General features: G+C 42.3%; 2 protein-coding genes and 1 long non-coding RNA gene across 13 annotated transcripts in view; 1 reads left to right on the forward strand and 2 right to left on the reverse strand.

The window, feature by feature from the left end:
• Positions 1-1,797: 1,797 nt before the first annotated feature.
• ACAD9 (acyl-CoA dehydrogenase family member 9) lies at positions 1,798-24,575 on the forward strand. 3 transcript variants are annotated; one of them, XM_083421272.1, is made up of 20 exons: positions 1,801-1,961; positions 2,459-2,493; positions 2,993-3,074; positions 3,676-3,769; positions 4,366-4,467; positions 6,673-6,779; positions 7,832-7,932; positions 8,453-8,531; positions 8,920-9,094; positions 9,788-9,861; positions 10,795-10,870; positions 12,895-12,965; positions 13,256-13,375; positions 14,855-14,983; positions 18,626-18,705; positions 19,580-19,706; positions 21,151-21,228; positions 21,795-21,923; positions 23,206-23,278; positions 24,335-24,575. In XM_083421272.1, exons 5-20 carry the CDS (start codon positions 4,446-4,448, stop codon positions 24,433-24,435), a joined length of 1,542 nt encoding a protein of 513 aa, XP_083277398.1. In that variant the 5' UTR covers positions 1,801-1,961; positions 2,459-2,493; positions 2,993-3,074; positions 3,676-3,769; positions 4,366-4,445; the 3' UTR covers positions 24,436-24,575. The 3 variants fall into 3 exon arrangements, with proteins under 3 accessions (XP_083277397.1, XP_083277398.1, XP_083277396.1); XM_083421271.1 differs by lacking the exon at positions 2,459-2,493 and having other exon boundaries at positions 1,798-1,961; XM_083421270.1 differs by lacking the exons at positions 2,459-2,493; positions 2,993-3,074 and having other exon boundaries at positions 1,802-1,961.
• Positions 20,134-21,144, reverse strand: LOC310668734. The gene is made up of 2 exons (XR_014506820.1): positions 20,851-21,144; positions 20,134-20,810 (listed from the first exon to the last, which is right to left on the reverse strand). It is a non-coding gene; the product is annotated as an uncharacterized lncRNA (long non-coding RNA).
• CFAP92 (cilia and flagella associated protein 92 (putative)) overlaps positions 21,251-25,184 on the reverse strand; it is a 53,297-nt gene continuing 49,363 nt past the window's right edge. For 6 of the 9 annotated variants that reach the window (XM_083420722.1, XM_083420718.1, XM_083420720.1 and 3 more), the window contains one exon: positions 21,251-22,996. In XM_083420722.1, the coding sequence (XP_083276848.1) occupies positions 22,968-22,996 (29 nt within the window). In that variant the 3' untranslated portion in view covers positions 21,251-22,967. The remainder of the gene's footprint in view (positions 22,997-25,184) is intronic. The other 3 variants (XR_014506347.1, XR_014506348.1, XM_083420723.1) reach the window with 1 other exon arrangement.

The raw sequence follows: 25,184 nt of genomic DNA on the forward strand, positions 1-25,184 counted from the left end.
GGCGATAACACATCCCTGTTTAACACCTGGTCCCACTGTGAATGGTTCACTTTTAGAGCCGTGTAACGGGGGGCAGAGAGTAGGAATAAATGGGGCAGTTCTCAGAATGGAGAGGTGTGGGATCAGTATGGGGGCCCTGAGATTGTGAAGAACTCTGAAAGGACCTCTTGAAACGATTAATTAATGGGTAGCAAAATGGCAAATGCCCATTCAGTGTAAACAAGGGTGAAGTGATACTTATTGGGGCAAAATATATTAATTTCACATATACTGTATGTTCATGGAGTGTAGACTAGCAGGGAGTGTGACCAGGAATGAGAGGTCATGAATAGCTCCATGTCAACCCAGTGTGCAGCAGCTGTGAAAAAGGTGTATCAAAACTTAGTCAATAGGTTGGAAGAGATAGCACACGCCACCAGCAACTCATGGCTCTCTTTAAAAATAATAGAGAAGAATGCGCTCTATCCAGGGCCATAGCTAGGGGGTGGCAAGGAAGGCCCCACCAGGGGCGCAGGAAGGGAGGGGGCGCAAAATCTGCTAAAAATATTTCCATAAATAAAAATGTCAATTATTGCCTCATAAGAAAAGGTTTTAAATAGAGGGTTTTTTATATGATATGTGGAGGCCCTGTTTTTCTGTTTTTTTTCTGTGCCACATTGCCTAGGGGGTGCAATCTGGATGGTTCTGCCAGGGGTGCAAGATCACCTAGCTATGGCTCTGGCTCCATCACAACTATTCAAAATCCAACATATGAACCCATTTCATTGAACATGCACACATGAAATACGGAGGAGGGGGGGCAATGGGAATTTACATTAATATTTTTACATTCTTGTACTTCTGTACTCTGCACTGGAAGACCAGAAAAGAACTCTTCCATTTTCTTTTATCTCATGTGGAAAAATATTAAGTTATTGAGAGTCGTATACTGTAGTTGGGCCAACAACAACTGATTAAGTCTTGATTAGTTGCTTATTACTAAAGTTCGGGAAATCATGAAGGCATCGATCGATCCGGTGCACCCTCGCTTTTGCACAAAGCCGCATTGAAGGCAGCAGCGCTTACAAGCGTCAAACGCGTGTCCATGGACGCAGAAGTGGCTGCTCCTTGGAAATAAGGAAGAAATCCAGGATTTTAGTTCGGGAAGCAACGTGCCCACCCAAACCCCAAAGGGGGCAACATGGTCACGTGCGAAAATTCAGATTTGTTGTTCGAAAATGCGCTCTGCCAATGTAAATATAGTCCACTTGTACCCCACTCCCCGCCTCCCCACGTTGCTGGTTGGAGGGATAGTGGCAGAGAAAGAAAGGTTTAGGACAATCTTCCAATGTGAGTCCCTTATTATTGTAGGAATGTAGCTCTCAGTCCCAAGTTCCCCATGCAAGCATTGACTGGTTTTCCAACGCACAGTGCGTTTTGAAGTTTTTTTTAAACATTTAAAAACATATATGTTATTTGGCATGGAAAACATTTGTTGCTTTTTATTTTTATTCCTCCCCCCCCCCAAAAAAAAGTAGCAAACATTTTCCACACCATATAGCATAGTAAGAAGTGGCGCTCCTGTCTTTTGTTTGCGTTGGACTACTCTTAAAATCCTGGATTTGCCCACCTTTTCCCACCTATGGGCTTTTTCGCTGTTTCCATTTCTTCAACGGAGCAAAAAAAAAAGTTAACCCGCAAGGTGTGCCCTGCGTATGAGTCTGTTCAGAAGTCTATGGAGAAACTACGCGACACAAAAAAAAGTTGGGCGGCGGGGCGGGGCCGCGTGAGAAACGAGCCGGTTGCTCCGGCAATTGCGTCATCGGCGCGCGACGAGGCAGTGGCCGCGGAGAGACATGAGCGGGCTGGGCGTCCTTTTCCGTGCGGCTCGCGCCGCTCTCCCCGCCGGGGTCCGGCAGCTCCGTACCGGCCTCCCTCGGCCTGCATTCGCCAAAGAGCTTTTCCTGGGGACGCTGCGAAAGGTGAGTCCCGTAGCTGCCGCAGCCCGCAGCGCCTCCGAGGCTCCTGCGTGTTTTCTCACAGACTCGGGAGCCTCCCACCCCAGGCACCCTCTCCCCGAAAGCCAGTGGGCGCCTGGCATCTTTCCACCCCTGCCGCCCTCTCTGAGGCTGCCAAGAACAACTGCAGCTGCTGCGGCTGCTTTTCTCTTGGAAAATGCACACTTTCCCCGCCGCCCCACACGCACTGCACCCTCTGGAAATCGCAGCCTGGACTTCAGCATGGCATGTGTTTCAGTACAAAAACTTGCTACTTCAAAGGTTGGGAAAGTTTGACGGGAAGTTCCCTTTCCATTAAGGCTTTGCACTTTCTCCGTTTGTGTTCGATCGGAGAGCTGGGGGTTTTTTGTGTATGCTTGGTGGGAAGGTTTGGGGTAGGTTATGCTCTGTTAAGCTTTTTTTTTAAAAAAAAAAAAAAAAGTCTGAACAGAAAATGCATTTTCTACCCTTATGATTTGTAGCACCCATTCTGCACAACAGCTTCTTAAAGTTGTGGGTAAGTATTTCTCTCCCACACCCCTTTAATTGGACTACAGTATTTTATCATGCGAGACAATACTCTTTTTGAGGTTTTAGGCAGCTAGTGTATGGAACCAGCAAATTCTTTTTGGAGCTGCCTGAAAGGGGGGGGGGGGGGGAGAGAGAGACTTCTGGTAACCACAGTTGGTGGGATCAGTCTAAAGAACTTCTTATCAAATTCATTTCACTTCAGCCAGCAAACCCAACTACGTAAAGCTAAATAAAAATATCGGAGCTCCTAGAACATCCTTGGGATTTGGAAGATACATTTCATATAATTAGCCATAATTACTACTATATCTTGGAGCCTCATAACTGAAAGTGAATACATTACACTGCAAATCAAAAAGTATAGAGCATATTCTGCCATATCATTGCTAAGTAATGATTTGGATATTTTTTCTGGATGTAAAGAGCAAATTCAGAGTGCCCTTTCTTAGCAGTGTTTATGGTTTCTATATTTTTGGCAACCACAGCTGTCATCCTGAACATACCTTTAAGCAATATCCATTGACTCCGTGGACTTCCAAAACAAACCTGTTTAGCATTGTAGTAAAGGTATGTTTAAAAGCTTAATGGAGAATTGTGATGCCATTAGAGTGTTGTCTTCACCTTGTTCAGCAGTTTTCCAGCTGGGAAGAGAACAGGTCTTTCTGGATTCCAAAAAAGTGTCTGTATTCATACTACAGCTAAGGTCCTTGTTCCAGCATGGGGGAAAGGGAGGCAGGATTTCCTCTTCCTTCGCAGCTGCCTGCACAGAACTCCCAAACACTTCAAATTCCCCAAATTTGGAAGACACAAGAACAGTTCATATGGAAACTTGTGGGGAGGGGATAATGCACACAACCACTTTTTAAGATGCTGTGGAGGCGAATTCCAAAATTGCGTTTGAGTGCTGGTGTTCACTGACCTGTCAAAGTTCTGGGGGTTGAGCATCACAGAAGGAGAAACTGAAGAAAACTCAAATGCACTTCTGAATTGTTGACATAAAGGCCCATAAGTGACCATTCTACTAATTAAAATGTATGTGTAATGTCTGCAAAGGTTAACTGGCATCTGTCCCCATAAGGAGCAATGTTAAGTCCAGTTTTTGAGGCTTCTCTCTTTTTAACTTGTTTTAATATAAAAAGAAAAATCCTGTCAAAATCTGTTATTCTAGGAAGACGTTTTCCCATTTCCTGAGATTAGCAATGAAGAATTGGAAGAAATCAACCAATTTGTGGGGCCGGTAGAAAAATTCTTCAATGAAGATGGTAAACTCCTCCCCGCTTCATTAAGTCTTTATCTGTTAAGGTTTTTCATAACAAACCTTCTGTGAGGTTTTTCTTATAGTGCTAACAAAAAAGCACTGAGAAATACATGGTGTTGCTTACCCATATATACTTTCCACATACGAGGAAATCAGCATGTATTTTGAAACAGAGATATTGTACTACTGATTTAAACAGCTACCTTATTTTAAAATATTTTCTTGTCCACTGCTATGTTGTTGAGAATTCTCTGGCTGTAATGGAGGGAGATTATGCACCACATTATCTTGATGTGATACAGCTGGTTGTGAAAATAATTTGAAAAACCTGCTCAAATTGGGTGGTCTGGCAAAAGTGATCTCTCAGCTTTGTTGTTGGATATATAGCTAGCCCCTCTCTCTCAGTGGAAGAGCAGAAAAAACTGACCTGTGGGAAGCTTAAGTTCTTGCAAGAAAAAAATAATAGACAGTATGCCTTAAACGTCTCATTTGTGGTTGTTGGTATTCACACTGATCTAACTCCATAAATAAGCTTTCACTAAATGAGCTGGCCACACCTGAACTTTCTGTAATCCATTATATAAAATTACTGCATTTCAGTGGATTCTAAGAAAATTGACCAAGATGCTAAAATTCCACAAGAAACGCTTAATGAACTGAAGAACCTGGGGCTCTTTGGCATGCAGATTCCGGAGGAATATGGTAAGAAAAAATGTACAGAAAATTGAGACTTTGCTCCTTGTTCTTTTAATATGAGAGAACCCTTGAAAATTTTCTTCTGCTTGCTTTATTAGTGTTACTGGACTTGATACATTATAAGACACACACTCATCCTCTGCACTTTAAAGCAGGGCAGTACCTGGATGGCTGAACCTCCTGGTATCCTTTCTCTTCCTTCTTGAAGCATTATAAAATTCATAATAAAGCCAACCCTAACTAATTTCTGTGATGGCATGATTTCCTTGCACACTCAAACATATAGTATAAGCATGTTCTAGCAAAGGTATTGCATTACCAACCTTGTTTTTTTAAGATTTATTTTTTCAAAACAAATCATGAATCCTATATGTTGCAAATCTCTGAATGCTATTACTGTGAAGTAAAGTATTTTCATTTGAAGAAAACAGTGTTGTTTTTTGCCTTTAGTTAGTTATACATCATAGGCTCTTCTATTTGCTCTTTCTTCTTGCATAATGAAGCAGTGGCTGATAACATCAGCCTAGTCTTATGAGCTGATAACTTAAGCAGCTGATTGCAGGATGTGGGGCTGGCGTCCCCTCAGAAGATTCATGAAATGCATAGTCATAAACACAGTTGGTCTGCACTGCTGCTATAGAATGAGTGTGAGTCTTATAAGTACTTTAACAAAACACAACAGAGCAACATTTTGACAAAAGCTGACCATGGTGTTTCTCTGCTGTGACCTTTGCAAGAAATGTGATTCAGTACATTTTATAAATAAATGCTATAAGAAACTCTAACCAGGGATCAGACCCTTGACTTTTCCTTTATATTTATAAACACCCAGTTTTCTAGTTCAAAGCAGCCAAAGCTGTTATACCTGTGTACACCTGGCAGTGTAAGTTAAAGCTGTATACACCTTACTATTTCAGTGTTGTGCTTTTATGAACAATCATCAGTTGCTGAAGGCTACCCTGATGCTGACTGGTAGCCCATGCTGGCAACAAGTTTGATATTGTTGCATGTCACCCCAATCTCTGAATGGTGTGAGATTCCAGGGGTCCGTGTTTCCTTTTGGAAATGAGTCACAGTGGAGACTGTAGTGTTTTTATGATATGTGGTTTATTTACACAGATATACAACCTGAGCCTGCAATGGAGGGGTTCACAGCATTAACACCCCAAAAGGGTCTTGTTTCTCCCATAGCCACAGCCTTAGATTCGAGCAGAGATCCAGCATCTCTCTCTCTCTCTCCTTGCCACTTTGATTCACATCACTGCCCACTCAGTTCTCAGCCCTGAGTTGTTGTTGTTGTTGTTTTTGAGGAGGGAGCTCCACCCATTTGCCATCTTGCACAAATGCCCTTAATCCCTCATGACATCACCAGGAACCTTGTTTGGCTATTTCCTGAAATTAGAAGCCTTGAATAGCTTTTAACAGTTGCTGGGGCCAGGGATTAGGGAAGTCCGGCACACAGCTTAACACCACAAACTTATAATAGGCTCCAAGTCAGAAAAGTGCTTTTTATATGGGAAAGTTGCAGTTTCCAACCAGCCCTTCCCAGAGCTTTCCCCCAAACATTTCCCCCCAAAATTCTAATACTTAAACTAATAAAGGTAAAGGTACCCCTGCCCGTATGGGCCAGTCTTGACAGACTCTAGGGTTGTGCGCCCATCTCACTTAAGAGGCCGGGGGCCAGCGCTGTCTGCAGACACTTCCGGGTCACGTGGCCAGCGTAACGAAGCTGCTCTGGCGAACCGGCACCAGAGCAGCACACGGAAACGCCGTTTACCTTCCCGCTATAAAGCGGTACCTATTTATCTACTTGCACTTAAGGGTGCTTTCGAACTGCTAGGTGGGCAGGAGCTGGGACCGAGCGACGGGAGCTCACCCGCCGTGGGGATTCGAACCGCCGACCATGCGATCGGCAAGTCCTAGGCGCTGAGGTTTTACCCACAGCACCACCCGCGTCCCACTTAAACTAATAGATATTAAGAATTTCAGGGAGCTTTGGAGAAAGGGCTGTAGTTCAGTGGTAGAGCAGGTGCTTTGCATGCAGAAGAATCTAGGTTCATTCTCCAGCATCTCCAGTAGAAACACCTGCCTGAAACCCTGGAGGGTCACTGCCAGTCAGTGATGACAGTACTGATCTAGATGGACTATTTGTTACAAGAAAAGTGTTTAAGTAAAATATTGTTTGGTTTGACTGAAAATATTTTTCTATAGGTGGCCTTGGTCTTTCGAATACAATGTATGCTCGTTTAGGAGAAATTACTTCTCAGGATGGAGCTATTGCAGTAACCTTGGCAGCTCACCAAGCTATAGGACTGAAGGTAACATTGCCTTTATTATTGGATTTTGATCCTAAGACACTGCAGTTTTGACATTTCATTGCTAATTCGGCATTTCCCCCCAGCATGTACAAATAATGTCTCTCCTGTCACGGCAGGGAGACGATGAAGAAGTACAAAATAAGATTTATGGCTAAGATACCTTTAAGTGAAACATTTGTGAAGGATGAGTAATAAAGAACAGGATTGTTAGTTCAATTTTAGAACCATTCAGAGGAGTTTGTGTAAATATATGCTGGAGTTGAAAGTTGTGGAACTACAACAAAAGCAAATAGATAGGCTCAGTTCTGTTGGACTACATTTAAGATGAGATATCTGAAAAATGGATTAACTGTTCTAGCTACTTGGGAAATTCAAGTTTCTGTTAGTGTGAATTTGGTTGTGATTAATAAGTCTGGCTAAATAATGGTCTATAACATCTATGACCTTCTTTGTGGCCAGTCATGGATGGCCCATCCCCCTCTTACCAAAACTAGTCCCATGCTAACAATTCTGATGGCTAGTCCTCCTCATGTATCTTCCTCCCCATATAAGTTGCATTTGCTGCAGCCCACCAAAAAGCTGAAGGGGGGACTGATTTTCCAGCACCAATCAATGGGGAAATGTGTGATGGGATTGCAAAGATCTCATTGTGCACCTCCCCACTTCTGTCTCTAGTGGGGCAAGGAGGGATAGTGTGCAGCCCACCATCAGATGTGGTCTTCAGGGCCAAAAAGTTCATATACCCCTGTTTTAAACAAATAAACGGCTTGGTTTCAAGAATTAATTAGCAGTCTGCTTGTGTGTGTGTGTAGAGCCAGTGTGGTGGGGTGGTTAAGTGCAGTTGACTCGTAATCTGGTGAACTGGGTTTGATTCCCTTCTCCACATGCAGCTAGTCACACTTCTTTGAAGTCTCTCAGCCTCACTCACCTTACAGAGTTTTGTTGTGGGGGAGGAAGGGAAAAGAAGATTGTTAGCCACTTTAAGACTCCTTAGAGTAGTGATAAAGGGGGGTATCAAATCCAAGCTGCTCTTCTTCTTCTTCTTATGGCAGGGAATCCTAATTGCAGGCACTGAAGAACAGAAGAAAAAATATCTGCCTAAACTGGCTTCAGGGGAGCACATTGCAGCATTTTGTCTGACTGAACCTGGAAGGTAGTATTTTTGCCTTTTTAAAAATGAAAATATTTTAAGAGATGGTGCCGTGAAGCCACTGAGAAATTGAATTAGGAATTGGCAAAACTCTGGTTTAGAATTTCTCTCGCCTTCTGCCATAAATTTACATGATGGCTGTCAAGCCATTCTTGGCTCATGATCTTCATTATGGGATTAACACTGACTTGCTTTACAGGATTCTTGTAAGGATTACAGCAAAAAAGTGTGTGTGAAGTTGTGAAAGGTCTGAAGCACTATATAAATGCTAAGTGTTACTCGAAACAAGATCTGTTTTCGCTTTGTACTGTCATATACCAGCTTGCTTAACTTAATTACATTCGTGGAGCTTGACATCAAATGATACCCAACTGTTGCCCTGTGCAGCTGTTGTTTCCAGAGGCAATTTAACAGTGTTGAGGAAGTCGGAATGATGGGAATATTTCTATCTTTCAGGTGTAAGGACTACAGAGTCTTGCTCAGTGCACCTGCTAAATTCCCATTTCATCTGTTTATATTTCAGTGGTAGTGATGCTGCATCCATCCAGAGCAGAGCTACTTTGAGCGAAGATGGAAAAAGTTTCATATTAAATGGTTCAAAGGTATTCATCCAAAGAAATTACTGCTTTTATGTTTTCTGTGTATCGGCGTTGCCAACTATCTTTGTTGTTTCCCTGCCTTATTTACTTGTGTGCAAAGTGAAAGTTAGCTGAACAAGATTCATAGGCAATGAAAACTGGTCTAGCTGTGATAATAATTGGATTGTCTTGAACCTTAAGTTAACCTGAAGTCTTTTTTCCCCCAGCTCTGTGTTGAACCTTAGCTGACAATTCCAAAGTGGACAGATCCAAAATCAAGGGATATGTCTTAAAATGGACAGTAATACTTGTCAAGAAAAGGGTGGCTGTGTCAGCCGATTATACTTCATGAAATCAGTATCATTTCTTTCAAAGCAGAGCAAACAATACTCATTTCTTTTTTCAATTGCAGATATGGATATCAAACGGTGGTATTGCAGATATCTTTACTGTGTTCGCAAGGACTGAGATCGTTGACAAAGATGGTGCAGTAAAAGACAAAATCACTGCCTTCATTGTAGAAAGAGCTTTCGGTGGAGTCACTCATGGAAAGCCAGAGGATAAACTAGGCATTCGAGGATCTAACAGTAAGAACTAGTAAATGTTGGTTTGGAAAGATGTAGGATTCATATTCCTCTTGGATCAAGAGGAATCCAGATTTTTATATCATCTGCATTATCTTAAGTATCTGGGATAAGCTACATTTTAGTTGTTGACCAGATAAAATGTATGTTCACTGATCATTAAGTATTTGTGGGCGTGGATCTTATGTTGATGCCACTCTGTATATCAAAGATGACGTGGGTTCCAAGAAGTTAGAAATCCTCAAATGGACAGGCTCCTCCATGTGGGTAGTAGCACCAGACCCCAAGAGGCATTTGGAAATCAGGGACAGACTGTCCCAAAATGCCTAGGGCAGTCTTGAGCTGAAAAACGAAATCAGGAGACATCCACAGGATGGGTGACTTAGATTTCCTTCACATAGGGTGCGTAAACATGTGTTACAACTGGTGGTGTGCAGCAGATTTTTTTCTGATGCAAACTGATAATTTTCCTTTGCAAATTTCCCTGTAGTCTAATTAGAATAGGATTCTCCCCTCAAGAAATTTTCCCAATCAGAATTTTTCAGAAAACCAACATCACTGATAACAACAAAGAGGCAAAATGTCTTGACATGCTAAATGATTGTTCTAGAACAGTTGGCCATGGAATTGGCTAGAGGGGAGGAAACCCTAGACTTCTAAAATAGTGCAATAGTAGTTTAATGCTCTGTCTTTCAGCGTGTGAAGTCCATTTTGAAAATACAAAAATTCCTATAGAGAATGTCATTGGAGAAGTTGGAGGGGGATTTAAGGTAAGATGCAGGGAATTACTATTTTCCCTGCCATAAAATTCATTTTCTGTATCATTTTTTTAAAATGTATTTTATTGATTTTCAGTTACAAATGAATTGGTTATAAAAAGAGAGAGAAAATATCAGCAATAATAACAACAGGTAGCAGTACAGAGCTATCACAAAAAAGTACAGAGCTATCACAAAAAATGGGAAATATAACCGAAGCAATAAATAATAATAATAATTCACAGTACTGTAATAAATAATAATTCACAATAAAATAAATAATAATTCACAATTCACAGTACTGTATTGACTTCTGACCTAATTAATTTCTGCTGGAACACCAGTGGATCAAGGAACTGAAGCCAGTTGGAGGTGTTGTCAGGCTGTAATTCAACAGCTCTTTACTCTCCATTGTTTTTGGAGAAATTCTAATGTACAGTTATTAGGGTTATTTATTGTAGTTAAAGTTTACAGATCCAAAAAACCCCACAGTGTCCTTGAAAGCCCCATGTTAGTTTTACAAGAGGGTTTGTTTATTCAGTTAGCCATGGACTGTTAATAAGGAATGGTGTTTATCCATGCATCAGGTTGAAGCTGTAAAACTACGAAGAGAGACCTTGCCAGTAGCTTCTTTCAGCTTTGTGGCACAGGCTTGCCAGAGCCTAAGCCTGTTTTGGAAGAATCAGGACTAAATTAGCTTTGCATTTCAGCATTTCTCATGTTTTACCTGTTTTAAGTCGATGTCAAACGAAGGGCGATGCTCCAAGGTTAGGGCAGTGATTGCACAGGGAGGTATCCTTCTAAGATACTGTGATATGCTCTATATAGCAGGGGCAGACATCCAGCTAAAAGGGCAGGGTCTCGAGTAAAGGTAAACTTCGTTTGTGGAGGAAAGACATTTTAATTACAGTTTCCCTGAACAAGGGTTACTTATATTCACTGTAGGTTGCTATGAATATTCTCAACAGCGGAAGATTTAGCATGGGCAGCGGAGCTGCTGGAATGCTGAAGAAACTGATTGGTAAGACTACACTTGCTGCCTTGCTGGGCAGGATCAATTTCTGCATTAGTTCTACTCCTGAAGAAGATACTTAGATTCTGTGCCGGCCATTTCATTTTTATAAACATTAGGTTCAGTTACTAAATCGTTGCCTTGAGATACAATGAAAGCCTGTTGATCCACAGTATTTTCTTTTTTCTAGTAGATACTACATGCTGATTTTAGTGCAACCCCAAGTTCAGATCTCCCCACAGCCATGAAACTCGTTAGGGACCCCTTTGACCTCACTGGGTTGCTGGAGATAAAGTCAGTGTTGTGAGGAAAAAGCTTATGTATGCTGCTGAAAAAGCAATAAATGAAAGCGTGCAAATTTATGCTTGGTTATGTCACCTTTGTTACAACGTTCCAGGCCTTGCTAGCCTGCAGAAAGTTTGACTTGCCTGCTTTTTATTCATGAAAGGACCCTGTTATAAATAAAATGCAGTCGAGTAAAAAAATAAATTAGAGTAGAAGGAAGGCCATTTCCACCATAGGACTTTATCCTCCTCCCCGCCCCCCCCCCCGCCCCTGCAACAGCTAGCAGCCTAAGAAGGCTCCCTTTTCTTCCTTTTGTTATTGCTGTGCCCAAGCCAGCTCTAGCATATCTCCCCAGGTGCTACTGGATCTGCCTTGGACAATGCTTGCAGGAAACCTGATTGACTGGGTTGACAATTTAGGGATAGAGGGCTGCGATTGACAATCAGGTTCACTGTTCCTAAATGTTATCTATGGGGAGTAAGGACCTGTCAGATTTACAATCTGATTTACAATTTACAAGCAATTATGCTGTGTATATGTTGATGTTTCCATAAGTGAATGCTAAAATATGAAACTGATTAAAATTTGTAATCATGTGATAGGCACATACCAGGGGAAATGAATTGGCGGCTGCTTCCTGGTGTGTACCACTGTATGTTACAAAAACACATCTCTCCTTTGAATTTTGTAGTGCTTGTGGTGGCAAACACCAGTATATGTACATACTCACTTGCCATAGAATCTGTATCTGATTGATCTTTACTTCCTATAGGTGAATACTTAGGAATAGATTATACTCTCTTCCTGCCAAGGCAGGAGTCGGGAACAGGTCAGGAATAACTCACAAAGTGTCAGTGAAGTTAATTCAGGCCTAGTTAGCACAGAAACTCTTCCTGGTAGATCTTGCCCCAGTGAGGCAGTTGCAAGGACTGAAGATTCCTGCCTTCCCACAGCTCCCTAAGTCTCCTCCTCCTCCTCCAAGTCTTTCCTAAGCATCCTGAGACTTCTTCGCTTTGTCTGTCTTTGCTTTGCCCTCTTCATACCTCTGTGGGTTCTGGAAGATTGGGGGGGAGAGCTGGTCGCAGCAAGATGGGGAGACCCCCTGGCTTCTTCAGCAGCCTATCTCAACTCTGCTTCTTGGCCAGCCTCTGGTCCTGCCTCTGATTATGGACTGCTCTCTGCCACAGCCTCTTCCTGCTCACTAAACATCTTCAGCTTCTGACACCTCCTTCTCCCAGTCTGTTCCCTCTGACCGCTCATTGTTGTCCCACCACCAATCCCCTGGCTCTGAGCCTTCTTCCCTTGGGGTTCCCCAGTTGGTGCCTCCCACCAGTCCTGCATCCAGCCAATCCATGACACTTCCTACTTCTGAATATTCCTCCTTTCCCTTAGAAGTGCATTATAAATGCTAACAGTGTAGCACAAGACAAAACTGACTGCAGCTTCAGAGCTGATGGTGTTTTACTCGACCCAAGGAAATGTTTTCGCCTAGTAGTAAGAGCTGCTACGCCAAGTACAGGATTACAAAATATCTCGATGATGGTGTAACACCGCCAAGGGTAGATGGAATGGCCGTTATCGTTATCTGATGTAGTAGGACTTGTCCATTTTAATAATTAAAATAATGGTAAAGGGCCTTGTCCCATTCTGAAGATAAATATTTCAGCAACTGTTACATTTTTCAGAAGCAGTCGTAATATTTTGCCGCCCGATTAACTGCCTCTTCCTCTCGCTTTTTTTTTTTTAAGAAATGACAGCAGAGTATGCTTGTACAAGGAAACAGTTTAATAAGAAGCTGAGTGAATTCGGATTAATTCAGGTAACTGAAACACATTAAGGGTTTGAGGAATTCATGGGGAAAGTTTGATCTTTTTAAAAAACTGAATGGAAAGCTTTCCACCTTCTGGAGTGCCAATTTTAAATGATGTAGCCTATGCACTTGGTGAGTCATGAATTTAGAAAGAATAATGTGCCGGTTGCCAAATGTATTAAACTTAATGGGACTAAATGGTGATTAACCTTCTTGATTGCACTGTTGCATATTTGTAGTTTCCCTTTCTCTGTGATAGGTAAGTATGGACAGCATGTCTTTGTTGCCCTTTCTTTCAGGAAAAATTTGCCCTGATGGCTCGGAAAGCATATGTGATGGAAAGCATGGCCTACCTCACTGCAGGGATGATGGACAGGCCAGGGGTCCCAGACTGCTCAGTTGAAGCAGCCATCGTGAAAGTAAGCTTTACTGGAATGCTGAGTTAAAGCTATGGGTATTAGGGCTCCTTTGGGAGGAAGGGTGGGATATAAGCATTTATTAATGTTCAAAGAAAAATAGGTTACTGAGATCCTCAGATTGTAGAAGCCATGTGGATGTTCATATGCAACCTTTCTCCATCTTCATTGTGAGACTGATCTAGTTAATTGCATGGCAGTTCAATACAAATTATATTAAATCACTCTTGAATGGCATATCGTTGAATGGCAGATCTCTCTGAAGATATCTCACTGAAGCAAAAGTGTGAGATCAGGAATTTCAAATGTCCCAGGGGGAGAGGCACTGATGGAAGTAGAAAGCCACCAATCAAGAAGGCAATTCTGTGTGCATATGTTCAGTCTCTGGGCTGATTTCAGTGTCCCTTATGAGAGGTATTATATGTGCTAATAGCAAACTTGGTACTTCCAAGTGCTGCTCCTTATGTATGCAAAACAGAACCATCCATGCATAGATGGTACAGGCAGACTTGAGGGAAACCAAAAAAGATCATTGAGGGTTGAGCATTCTCTCTTGACATGAAATACCATTATGTGTGTGTTGGGGCAGGGTAGTGGTAGAAAGCAGTTGTGGCAGGTGATACAACTGAGTGTTCTGGAAAGAAGGCATGGCTTGCTAGCTGGCACCCTGAACATTTTGCTGCAGGTCCCTACTCTTTTTATATAGCCTCACAAGGGCTCAAAACTGGGTGGTATAAGGTATTTACCGTAATTTTTGCTCCAAAATACGCACTTTTTTGCTCCTAGAAAGTAAGGGGAAATGCCTGTGCGTGTTACGGAGTGAATGCACTGGACCGGAGCCATGCCTGCCGTCAGTCAAGCAAACCGGGAGCCACTTACACGCTCTACGAGGCTCTCTCCTTCTCCACCCACCCCACGCATGCTCCTTGTCCCTTGAGTGCTTTTCCTTCCCTCCCCACTTAAAACATGATTACAAAGCACGGATCCACATGGATCCTCAGGATTTTTGCACTGGGTCACCCCAAATTCACCATCAGATCACATAGCATGTCCATGGCTACAGCCTGCACCAAAAAACACACACACACACACACTGTTTCACGGGGCCGCAATGGCGCAAAAACGTGGTTACAAAGCATGGATCCACATGGATCCTCAGGATTTTTGCATTGGGCTACCCCAAATTCACTGTCAGATCACATGTCTGTGGCCACAGCATGAACCATAAAAATCATACATCCACTGTTTCGTTCAGAATATTTTTTTCTTCTTTTCCTCCTCTAAAAACTATGTGCGTGTTATGGTCAGATGCGTGTTATAGAGCGAAAAATACGGTACATTTTCTTTCAGAGAACTTGGGCTTCATTTCTTGGTCACGCTACAGTGTGACAGCCATTGAGGTCGACCAATGAACTGGCTTTTTATATTGCTAAGTTTAGAAATAAAATAACATCATTTGATAATTTCAATGGTTGTTGGCAGGTGTTTAGTTCGGAAGGCGCATGGGTTTGTGTGAGTGAAGCTTTACAAATTCTTGGAGGTCTCGGCTACATGAAAGATTTTCCGTATGAACGCTATCTCCGGGATAGCAGGATACTTCTGATTTTCGAGGTAAATATGAGTTCTTCTATCAGTTGCATGCAATCTCAAACCACTAGTATAAAACTAGGGACAAGTAGATGGCATTCTGAGGGCCATCTGAGTGGCTTTGAAGCATTGCCTCAAATAGTCACAGTTCTTTGCATCACTACCTTTATGATATGTGGACTGCCTAGTGATATATTTTAGATAAATGTGGAAAGGAGGATATTCCTATTCTATATGCATTAATGTTAGAAGTAACTGTTTTTAAAATCTGTTTAATGGCACATTATTATTTTTTATACTGATTGCAATAAATAGAATACAGTTGTACCTTAGAAGTCGAAAGGAATGCATTCCGGAAGTCCATTCGACTACCAAAACGTTCGGAAACCAAAGCGCAGCTTCTGATTGGCTGCAGGAAGCTTCTGCAGCCAATCGGAAGCCCCGTCGGACATTCGGGTTCCAAAGAACAGTCACTTCTGGGCTTGCGCCATTTGGGAGCCAAAGCGTCCGAGTACCAAGGGATCCAAGCTACGACTGTAGTCCATTACATTGGAAATGTCAGTCTTGGCTGGGTAAATTTTATACATTTGTTGAACTTGTCCTGTAGTAAAGTGCAAAAGTGTTGGACTGATACTGCAGTACAAACGAATTGGGGTGCTGCTCTATGAAGGGGACTGTCAACACATACCAGAAATAATGAACACACAACAGAAAGGAAACCCCATTATTACATGATCATGCAATAATCCTGCTTGGAGGCTTCCTGTAGCCTTTGGTTGGCCACTGAGAACAGGCTCCTGGACTAGGTGGGCTTTTAGTCTGAACCTTCATGGCTGCTATGGCAACTGCAGTATTATCCACCTTTTTAAAATGTAAAATAAAAATAAGGGGACTTGGCCTAGCAAGTAGAGATTGCTCCACCTCACTGGCCATGCGTAGTGTGGCAATGGAACAATTGTGTGTGTACTTATGTGTGAGATATAAACCAGTGCTTGCTTTGCCGCAGCAGTCGGAGCACGCTATTTGGCGTTGATGTGCCTCACATTTTGAATTGGCATGTGTGCATTTCCCTCCAGTCATCTAGGCTGACCTGGTCACTTTGAAAACATTCTGCTTTGCTTGTCAGAACAAATATAAGTAAGCCTGCCAAGGGAAATTTCTGTTTAAAATGTGTTTGCTTTTTACAGATTCATTTAGATAAGTAGATAACAGAATGAATAGTGTAAAGTTGGGGGTAACCCTCCCACTGTTGTGTGACTGCAGCTCACGTCAACCCCAAGCAGCATGGTCGGTGGTCAGGGATTATGGGAATTATAGTCCCAACATGGAGGGCACCATGTTGGCTACCGCTGGCATGGAAAATGAGCACTATGCCACACCCAACGGCCAGAAGTTGTTGTTTTTCTGCCTCTTGTGGGCCAAAAACATTTCTCTGTCCACCACTTTCTCCATGCCATGAATGATTTTGTGAATTTTGATCATGTTACCTCTTAGCTGTTATCTGAACTAAAAAATTCCCGTATGCTACAGACTTTCCTCAAAGGGAAATTGCTCCATCCCCTGTATCATTTTGGTTGCCTTTTTCAACTAAGGTGGGGTGACTAGAATTGTACAAAGTATTCTAAATGCAGTTGCACCATAGATTTGCATAATGGCATTATGATGTCGGCAGTTTTATTTTCAATTCCTTTCCTGCAGATCTCTGGAATGGAAGGTGCCTTTTTTCCCAGCAGCTGTGCACACTGGGCCAATATCTTGATTGAGCTAGCCACTGTGACCCCAGGGTCTCATTCCTGGGCGGTCACTGCTCATTCAGATCCCATGAGTGTGTTAAGATTAAGAAATTGATAATTTTTTGCCCTGACTTTGCATTTGTTTACACTGAATTGCGTTTGCCGTTTTACCACCTATTCAGTCAGTTTGGAGAGGATCTTTTGAAGCGCTTCACTTTGTTTTGTTTTGTTTTAACTACCCCGAATTGTTGAGTATCATCAGCAAGCTTGGCCATCTCACTGCTCATCTCTAACACTTGATCGTTTATGAACAAGTGGAAAAGCACAGGTCCCAACACCAAGCCTTGAGGGACTCCACTAAATTTCATTTTGTTAGTCTTGACCTGGTTATCCTTTCTATCATGATGGTTTTGAATTTTATCCTTGTCTTCTAAAGTGTTTGTTTTTCTCCCAGTTTGTCACCTGCACATTTGATTCCTTCCAGTCCTTTATCAAAGTTATTGATAAAAATGTTGAAGGGCATCAGGCCCAGGACAAAACCATGTGTCCAACTCAAAACCTTCCTCCAGTGGTGGACCTAGATATAAGACTATACTGGTTTACATAGAAATATTTTTCATTAAATAAGGTGAAAGAATGCTCTAAAGTACGTTGATAATACATTCTGATTTGGAGACGGCTAGCACCTCTGCTCATTCTCTACTCTCTGCTACAGCAGTAAGGTGAACCTGCAGATTCTCCTATTGTTGATGATCCACTTTAAAAGGTCATTTTTTGCCATTCACTTATCTAGTTCTGAATGCCAGTAAGCTCCACTTGCTGCCGAAGAGTGATCCATAAAGAATGGTGTTTATAATTAAAACGAAGTATTCAACATTCATGCATTTAATTTAGCATCCCCAGTCAATGTATGCAGTGATTTTAATTAGCTTGTTGTTTAGCCATCTGTTCATTCTGAAAGCTTTAATTGCTAAGCAGCACCTGCTTAAAAGCGCAGCGACTAGTCTTAGTCCATCAGCATTTTTTTATCTTTTAAAATCAAGCACTTCTAAAATGTAGGTGCTTTGCTTTCAGCTGTGCAGATGTCGGATTTTTCTTTCAGCCTCCAAAGAGAGCGGTGGAACACTTCAGGTTCACTTTTCTGCATGTAAATTGCAATTCATGATACGCATTACTGAGAGAGGAGCCTGTTCTTGAAACTTTTCAAAACTACAGTTTTCATCTTGTTTGCTAAATAGTTTGGGCATTTGTTGTAACTAGTTTGTAAACTTTACTAAGGCCATTACATCAAATGGCATTTAGCTAATGTTCAGGAGCTGAAAGGAGTTTTCCCCACCTCAGCTTAATACTGGTCAGTGTGGCTAGGAAACCTATTAAGGCTATTTCTGTTACTACGTACGAGGTGCAAAGGCTTACAGAATGTGTGTTGTGGGAGGAGTTTGCAGCGCTGTGCAAGCTAGCCCTATTCCTGATGTCTCCAACATATACGCACTCTGCTGTTCATGCATTTGGTGTGCGTGAGAAGTGGCCATACACACATACCAGAGCATGCAGAGATTTTGGTTCAGTCAGGAACCTTCTTCACATGAAAGTACTCTATGTGTGTACATTGGTATTGGTGTAGAGCCCTTTATTGGGTGTCCAAGGTGCAAACCTTTCCAGCCCTATGTTCCTCCTGTAGTCCTTAACATTTTGGGGCTGGTGGATGATGACTTTATTAAAGCTTTCAGGTGAATTAATAGTGCAGCTATAGAGATATTCCTAGAATTTTATAATGACAATGGAATTTTCATTCTTGAAGATGAAATAAATATGCCTCCACCTTAAGCTTTGATAGGAAACTTAACACTTGCATATAGAAAAAAAGAAAGGTGTCTGTCTGGCCAATCCATGTTTAAGTAGCCTAAAGTAATCTTTTTCTTTTCTGTTTCAGGGAACAAATGAAGTTCTGCGAATGTATATTGCTTTGACAGGCATGCAGTATGCCGGCAAGATCTTAACTGAGAAAATAAAGTATGTGCTTTTTTGGAAATAGCCATTTTTGATAAATGATTACTGAATACAGATTGAAAAGTTGTAAAGGGGAACAGCATAGAAAGGGGATAGCAAGATGAAATTTTCTTGAAAGTTTCAACATGAGCAGAAATAAGGCATTTCTTTCTTTAAAATGCTGATACAGTGGTACTTCAGGTTAAGTACTTTTCGTTCCGGAGGTCCGTTCTTAACCTGAAACTGTTCTTAACCTGAAGCACCACTTTAGCTAATGGGGCCTCCTGCTGCCACCGGAGCACGATTTCTGTTCTCATCCTGAAGCAAAGTTCTTAACCCGAGGTACTATTTCTGGGTTGGCGGGAGTCTGTAACCTGAAGCGTATGTAACCCGAGGTACCACTGTATATTGTGTAGATCTTAACTGTGCTTTTAAAAACCAAAACACTGAGGTTATTTTAGTATGTTCTCATCTTTCATTTACTATGTGGTGATGATACCTACTTAAACTTTATTAAAAACACTTCCGAATTGGTGTTTGGTCAATTAATCACTGCTGCTCTGTGAACTCCATTCATTTCAATGGGGGGGGGAGGAGTATGCAAGCTACATTTAAAATCAAGGCAAGTTAATTATTCTGCAGTCTTTCAGGTTGTTGGTCATACTTTGACAGCTATCACTAATCACATCATTGGTAGCTGTTAATGTAGCTCTTTCCACTCCCTGTAGTAACACAGCATCAGAAAATTACAAAGAAAATAAGCATAATTTTTAGGGGGGAAATATTTAGAAGTTCAGCTACTGTCTCTGGGGCGGATGGGGAGTTGACTTGTTGGGGCATTAAGTAATATTGGATAAATGGCCTAGTACTAAGGCAGCCTATGTATCTAATCTCACAGGGAAATCAAGAAAGGAAACGTAGGTCTGGCCTTGAATGTGTTTATGAACAAGTTCCGTGACAGCGTGGGCCGAACAGTAGATTTAGGATTAGTTGGTCAAGATGGAGTGGTGCATCCTAGTCTAGAGGTAAGTACTCAGTGCAGATGCTGTAACACTTTCAGCCATGCTTGGAAGATTTGCTTGTGTTGCATTATAAAAGTGGGGTTTCTTTAGGCTTCTTGGTCCTGGTCCAATGTCAAATCTTTTCCGTGTAGAAACATAGGAAAAAACCTTGTACGATGTCGGACTACTGATCCATTGAGCTCAGTACGGAGTATGTTGACTGGTTCTGTAGGGTTTCACACAACACTCTTTACCAGCTGTACATGCACGTGCAGAAAGCTGAACCTGGAATCTTCTGCATGAAAAGCGTGTGGACTACCAGAGAGTTATGACTCATCACACACAACTGCTCTCAGAAATGCTAGCGTGAGCTGCGCTGTATTGCTCACAATACTGCATTTGTGTGGGATTGTATACCTACACCTATACAAGGAGAAATTTTACACTGCGGTCCTTTTTTGAGTTTTATGCATGTCACCCAAATAACTGCTTAAACTTTGAAAGTATCAGTATTCACTAAACCAAAACTTTTTGGATTTCATGGTTTAAGGAAAACCTGAAGCAAGCCCTGCAAGAACCCAAGTGGAATGCCATTTAGGTTGCTCTGTTAAACTGTACCTTGCAATGCCCCTGTTGCCTCGGTCACGCTTGCTTCTGACGCAGTATGCACTAATCCTTATTATGCACACTATAATCTGTAACGGCATGGGACTTAGTATGGGAAACAATTTGGATCTTTCAAATGCTGTGGTTGGGAAAGGGTACAAGGGGAAGTATCCAATGTTGCATAAGTGGACTTTCCCTTGGATACGGCTCAAGGGTTACAGAAATTAGGGCTGAACTGGCTGCAATTCTAAAGCTGATGATGCACATGTGAAATGCTTGCCTTGCCAACTCTCCCAGTTGTTGAACCTGTATGTACAAGTGTGTGTGTACATGCATCTTCAGTGCCAGTTAAATAATATGAGGAACTGTCTCTTGGAAAAGGCTTTGACACTTTGCGTTTGTCTTCCTTCCAAAGAATGCCAAATTCATTATCTAACGCCTATTTTTGTTTGTGTTCTCTACTTTTTTCTCTTTTAGAAAATCACCATAAAGCACAGTGTGGGCATTTTTGTTTTGTTCAGTCTCCCTTAATTAGTTCAGTCATGGTGCTAATTCATTAAACCTGTATCAGGTGGAATCTGAATATTTAGGACTGAACTTGACTGCCCATCTACTTTGTGAATTCTAGTATATAATGTAATCTGGGATAAATTACCAAGTCATTTGTTGGACTCGGCAACTGGGAGCTCCAAAGTGAAACCCAGTTCCTCAAGAACTACCAGCTGGCTCCACAGTTGCAACACATTTAAAGACTGTGTGTGCATATATTATTTCTACATAGAGGGAGAGATTAATGAATTGTTTGTGCAGAATTGACAAGTCTAAACCTGTAGTGCCCTAAATATATATTTTTTCATTGCAGGAAAGTGCCAAGAAACTTGAACAAAATATATATTATTTTGGTGTTGCTGTAGAAGGCTTGTTGAGAAGATTTGGCAAGGTAGCTAGAACTTTCTAATAGATTCTCTGCCCTTCCTTCCTTAGAGCCTAATCAAAGTGAGTGTTTGAAACCAAACTCATTTCTAGCCTAGAAATTTTCTTCAAGATGTATACTGAGGAGCTGTCAGGGAAGATAAATATTTAAAGATCATGTAGAAGCAGATGAAATGCACTGTGAGTATCTTTTCTTCCCCCAGTAACCTGAAAGACACACTGCAGGTTCTGAGACTCTCTAAATAAAAAGACACAGTCAAATGCTTTGATTTAGTACAGAGCTTTCCAAACTTTTCATGTTGGTGACATACTTTTTAGACATGCATCATTTTGTGACACAGTAATTCAGTTTTACTAGCACACCAGGTTAAACTAACCCCTTTCCAGCCCCTGGAGGAGCATGGGGAGTGTTCACGCAAGTCGTGACACACGAGTTTGGAAAACTGTTTTAGTACATGTGTGAATACTGCCAACTAAGGGCAGCTGTCTTCATCTGTTGAAACATGTTTTAGATTGATCAGGCAGTTCAGGATAAATCACTAAACTATTTGTGTGTTCTTTGTTTGGCATTAGACTATTGTGGATGAGCAGATGGTTCTCAAAAGGGTAGCAGACATCCTCATCAATCTCTATGCAATGACAGCAGTTCTTTCCAGAGCTAGCCGATCAATCAGTATTGGTTTGCGCAATCATGATCATGAGGTGAGTACCTAGAGGTTTTATGCAATTTTAATTAATGTTGTAATCATGAATTAAAATCAGTATTAAGCAGACTGGTCAAGAAAGGGGGAAAACAGAATTGCTTTTGAGAGTATTATGATACTTTTGGATTCTGACAAGGGATATTTGGACTTGCAATTGTATAGTTTCTTATGTATGAAAATGTATTTTGTGTCAAAAGGAACCTGGAAAACCTGTGCTCCAGGGGGGGGGGGGGATTTGACATAGTAAATCCATGGTGATGCCATTGGCTTTTTAGAAACCATTAGATGTATTCATGATGAATGTCCATTTTCAAAGCTATTGGGTACATCCACTGTGTTGTGTCAAAGGGTGAGGACAAATAAGGCAGGTTTTACTAGCATGCCCTTTTTCTAAGTGTTCTGGGTGCTAGGGCTAAGCAATGTCAGCTTTTCAACTTTGCAATGTATCACCAGCCAAACATGGCGATACATCACAATGGTGAAACGGGGGGGGGGGTGCAACAGACCGTTAGGAGAGGGGAGAAGGATGAATGCCACCTCCCTGCTTTGCATTGCTCGCTAGCCTCTCCAGTGCCACAGTCCTTTCCTTTCAGGGCAGCTGATTTCCCCTCTTGACTCCTGTCTGATTTTAAGCACCCTTCACCCATCCACCCAGTCTCAAGGCTGGGGCCACCTGCTCCTGCCACCAGGCTTGGAGGTGGTTTCACTTGCAGTATACTGCCGGTTGAAGCTGCCATTTCACCTTGGCCCTCATCAGTACATCGCCCAAGCCTACTGGGTGCAGCAGGAGATAGAATGTTGTTAGCCTTCTAGTCTGAACCACCCTGCCAATGTAAGTACCTAGGCACACGCTGTAAACTGCTGGGCTATGTGTATTGCAACATATTTCACAACAGCCAGGTATCGAACAAGTTTTGTATAGTATAAAGCTGTTTATGCTACAACTGTAAAATGTTAGAGGAGGTTCTTTAGAAAGTGTGCAATCATGATCAGGTTCCAGCTATTCTGGTGCCAATGGTAGAAAAGTCCCTTTTGTTAAACTTCAGCCATTCAGCTCGGGGGCAGCCGTTACTGTGAAAAAACAGAGGGAGGAGAAAGGATTATTAACTTCTACTTAAAGTCTTTTGCTGAGTAAGTATGTAGAACAGTAGCTGGGTGGTTTTTATTTCCATGAATTTATAACACTGAAATAAACGATAGTACATGGAGTTCAATTCCAGTGGTCTATTTTAAATACAGGCCTATTTTCCAATTTGCTAATGATTTAACTGACTTCCTAGGTGCTGCTTACAAACATTTTCTGCACTGAAGCTGGCTTCCAGAATAATTATGCTCTGGCAGAATTAGAAAAAAGTAAGTGTTGCTGTCAGAGCTGGCTCCAGGTCCCAGCTCACAGAGGACCAACGCTAGCCAGTAGTAATGTACAAAAGTCTTTATTGAAGTACAGTTTCCATTTTCAAGCCGTAGCGCCCCAGCTCTACGTCTAGGGGTTAGACCGGCGAAGCTCCATCTGAATCTCCGCCCCCTGTACACCAGTTTAAGATTCTAGCCTTACTCCACCTCTTCCGTCTCTCCTTTCTCCTCTGGGTCCTGCTACCCCCCGGGGTTCCTTCCTTCCTGGATTCTTCTGACGCTGACGTTGACCCCCCTGACTCCTCCCGCTCTCTTCGGCGGGCTTTAGGACCTGGCTCCCTATCCGGGCTGCCAACTGCTGCACCCTCCTGTACATTTGAACTTGGCGCGTGCGCCCAGCCTTCAACCTTCCTCTCGACCGTTTCCTCGCTCTCCGATGGAGGCGTGGCCAATCCTGGCTCATGTCCTCCCGTTGGTAGTGCGCCGCCTGATCCCGATGCCTGGGACTCCTCCCCCCTACTGCACTCTGGTGTGGACGCTGGTCCTGATTTCCAACTGCTGCTCTCTGAGTCCCCTCTGGCCCCTTCTTCCTGGGGTGTCCCCCTAGGCACCCCCCTTGCCCTGACCATGGGAGCCCCTTTCTGTGAATCTTCCGATTCGCTGGAAAGACTCAGAGACCTCGGACCGCTGTCATCGCTAACATTTCCTTCGGACTCCTCCCCCTCGCTCTCTACTCCTGAACCCCTGACAGTTGCACTCGAGTCAAATGTTAACATATTGCCCGCCTTGATACCAAATAAAAACTTGCTTTAGCAAAGGCACAGGAAACCCACAGTTTGTTCATAGGCTACACCTTCAGTTTGTGCTAAGAATCTAGATGCCAAGGCAAGCCTCGATAGTCCCATGGTTTGCTTGTTCCTATAATTAGTGATAATGTGGCAGATGCTCCTAGTAGCTCAACAGCTTGTGTTTAGTGTCTTGGATCTGAAAAAGTCTGTTGCTCTCATTTAGATGGGACGCTAAAGGAATTGTTACTTCCGTTTCCATTATTCCTAGATGCTCCTGAAAACATGGATGACAGCATTAAAAAAGTGGCAAAGCAGGTGCTGGAAAAGAGAGCATATATCTGTTCCCATCCACTGGAAAGAACATTTTGAAAGTTGGGAAATGGTGACTGACCTGCTGTGAAGCAAGTGAACTTTGGGGCAGAATGTGCGACTGGCAACCTGCTAACAAACCATATTATTTTCCTCAACGGATGTGTTGTTTTTATAAAATAAAATCTCTTTGATTTTATGTACCTGAATGCACGTGAAAATCCCAAGACAAAATCCAGGCATATGGCTCAAGGAGAAGTGCACAATCAACCTACTTTCTAGTCTTATATTTCATTTTAGAAACCCTATGCTGCATAATGAAAACGAGGCTGCAATAGCAAAAAGAGGTTTCTACCCCTAACTAGGGGCCTCTCTGCTTCCCTACACTTAAAAGATTCAGTAGAGAGCCCTGCCACTTGTGCCAGGGTAGCCAGTTGAAGTGCCCACAAACAGTTGGCACCCATCATTTGGGTGCTTCTCACAAGCAGAGGGACACCTTACCACAGCAGATTGGACCTCTGACACTACAGCGTAAATTTTGCTGTGGTAAGCCAAGCATAGAAATAGCTCTGGAGGAACTGAAAACGCAGAATAAGAACTTGCACTGCCTCATTTACGAGTAATCTTTCCCCCCTAGATTACTTTGAAAGGCAATGCTTTGCTTCAAACAACTGACCAGACAGATCAATTCTTTTGTTTCCCATAGCAATATTTCCAAGTGCTAAAGTTTAATGCTATGTACCCTAGCTCTTCTTCAAATTAACTTCAGCGTTGCACACAGAAAAGCAGAGTGACTATCACTCCTTAGC

This window comes from Podarcis tiliguerta (assembly GCF_965153285.1).
Source record: "Podarcis tiliguerta genome assembly, chromosome: 2".
Classification (NCBI taxonomy): Eukaryota; Metazoa; Chordata; class Lepidosauria; order Squamata; family Lacertidae; genus Podarcis; species Podarcis tiliguerta.